This window comes from Trichechus manatus, unplaced genomic scaffold, assembly GCF_000243295.1.
Source record: "Trichechus manatus latirostris isolate Lorelei unplaced genomic scaffold, TriManLat1.0 scaffold00061, whole genome shotgun sequence".
In the NCBI taxonomy this organism is placed as follows: domain Eukaryota; kingdom Metazoa; phylum Chordata; class Mammalia; order Sirenia; family Trichechidae; genus Trichechus; species Trichechus manatus.
In genome coordinates this window covers 22,692-24,979 of record NW_004443997.1, presented here as the reverse complement: position 1 = coordinate 24,979, position 2,288 = coordinate 22,692, and the positions used below count along the sequence as shown (strand labels likewise).

At 54.2% G+C, this 2,288-nt stretch overlaps 1 protein-coding gene across 1 annotated transcript in view; it reads right to left on the bottom strand.

Annotated features, from left to right (window-relative positions):
- LOC101355614 (leukemia inhibitory factor-like) overlaps positions 1-1,904 on the bottom strand; it is a 3,249-nt gene extending 1,345 nt beyond the window's left edge. Inside the window, exons 1-3 of the mRNA XM_004379093.1 lie at positions 1,884-1,904; positions 1,546-1,660; positions 89-256 (exon numbers count right to left, since the gene is read on the bottom strand). Coding sequence (XP_004379150.1) covers positions 89-256; positions 1,546-1,660; positions 1,884-1,904 — 304 coding nt within the window. The remainder of the gene's footprint in view (positions 1-88; positions 257-1,545; positions 1,661-1,883) is intronic.
- Positions 1,905-2,288: the final 384 nt, after the last annotated feature.

Here is a 2,288-nt window from a genome sequence, read left to right as displayed (position 1 = left end):
GATATCTGTAGGAATTCTCCCCACTTCTCCCATCTCAGGCCACACCCTCCTTCCTGGGTCCCTGGAGGTGGGAGGGGATAACTTACATAGGCAACAAAGAGGGGGTTGGCACTACTGTTGAGCTGTTCCAGTTGGTTCTTGACCTGGGTCATAAGGTTGCTGGAACATGGGTGGTCCATGACACAGGAGACCTTGTCAGGAGTGGGGCTCCCTGCCCCAAGTTCCCAGTGCAGAACAAGCAGCAGTGACAGGATTCCTGGGAGTCGGCGAAAAGCTGCCAAGATCAGGATGGTGGGGACGGCAGTTCGAGGCTCAGGTCACACTGGATGCACTGCGTCTCCACCTACAGCTCTATCGCCACTGTCTCTCTGTCTCCCTCGACTCTATATTGCTATCCCTGCTTCTCTCCACCTGCTTATATCTCCCAGCACGACACAAGCTTTTCCCACCTACCGACTGGAACCTGGCTCTAGGGTGACACCCAATCATCCAGTCCTTTCCCTCAATAAGTCAAAAGCCCCTTGGTCTCTTGGCCCTCTGACTTGAGGGTGCCACTCCCCATCTTAATGGAATAGGACATGCCTATCTCTCCGTCTCCTGAGATGGCTCAGATTCCTAAGCATTTGTTCATGTACATCTGCCTAGAGCAACCCAAATCTCTCAATCTGGGCTCTCACTGGGACCACGGAGGGTCCTTTGCTGACCCTCTTCATCCTCCCAAACATGCCACCTGTTTTTAGCTCCCCAGGCCAATTGCCCCCTGATTTCCCATCTCCTTCGTCTATGTCCTTCCCCAAATACGGCCAACCTCCCTACCTTTGTTTTTGTTGTTGTTGCCAGTTGTTGCCATCGAGTCAGTTTTGAACCATGGTGACCCATGTGTGTCAGAGCAGAATTGTGCTCACAGGATTTGCGATGACTGATTTTTCAGAAGTAGATCACCAGGCCTTTCTTCCAAGGACCATCTGGGTAGGCTCAAACCTCCAACCTTTTGGTTAGCAGCTGAGCACATTAACCGTTGCACCATCCAGGATTTCCCCTTCTCCCTAGTATTTGAATTTAGGGCAGCGGTGACCAGGAAGGTTCTGTTTCTTCTACCATGAACACTGAGCTCCCTGGGCGCAAAGCCTGGCACATGGAAGGTCTTCCCAGGCTTGACCAGGTGAGTGGACAGATGACAGAGAGAACATGAAAATGAGTGAACATGAGCAGCATCTCTCACCAGCTGAGTGATGTCAGGATGGTCCCTTAGGCTCCCAGGGCCTCAGTTTCCTCATCTGTAAACGGAGACAGTCACCTGACCCCACCTTCACAGAGTGGCTGGGAGAAGCTAAGATGGGTGAGAAAACACCTTGTAAACTGTAAAGTGCAGGGCTGGCACAGGCTGTGAGCTTGTGTATCTGGTGGGGTAGGTGATGGTGTTGGGAGTCCCCCTGTCCTATTGAGTCCTCCTGAGAGCCCGGATGGAGAAGGCCCAGCTGGGTACCGGGGCTGCCCTGCCACCTCCACCACATGGACAGGAGGCCTCTCTCTCAGGTCTCCTACCAGCCTGGAATCGGGACACCTGAGGTAGAGGAGGAATCAGCTGTGAGGGTGGTCCTTCCTGCTCCCCCTTCCCAACCAGCCTGGCCTGTGGCCTTGGATCAGAGCTGTCAGGATCCTGCAGGCACAGGGAGAGAGTGGGCCTTTCCCTGCAAGAGCGTGTAGGTGTCTGGGATTCACTTGGCTTTGTCCATCTCCCCCGTGGTGGGTGGGCTGGGTCCTGCTCTTAGAGCATAACGTCTCCCTGCTCATGGGATCCTTCCAGCAACCTTGTGAAGGAGATAGACCAGTGGTCATCATTATTACTCTCGCAATTACACCGATAAGAGAGCTGAGCTCACCCGAGAGGGACAGCTGCTCATGGTCACAGGACGGGATAGAGCAGAGCCAGGGCGAGCACCTGGGCACCCGGGCAGTGCCCCTTCCTCCTGCTGAGTGAGTGTGTTTGCCTCCTGTTTGGAGGGTGACCCAGTCACTGATTCTCAGTCCTTTGTTCTCTCTGACCCAGGGTGGGGCAGACAACAGAACTGCTGCCCTCTCCTCGGGACCAGAGAATTCCCCAGACAGAGCAAGGGCAAGAACCCGGGGCCAGAGTACTGGGCGGCCCTACTGCCCTGCAGGCGGGCATTTGGGGTCTGTCATTATACTCCCTTTCTGGCCTAGGCGTTTGTTTTGTTTTTTCTAGATTCCTAGTAAAGGGATTTTTGCAGAACTTCAACAGTGTCTCAGATGAGTGGATTGGACAC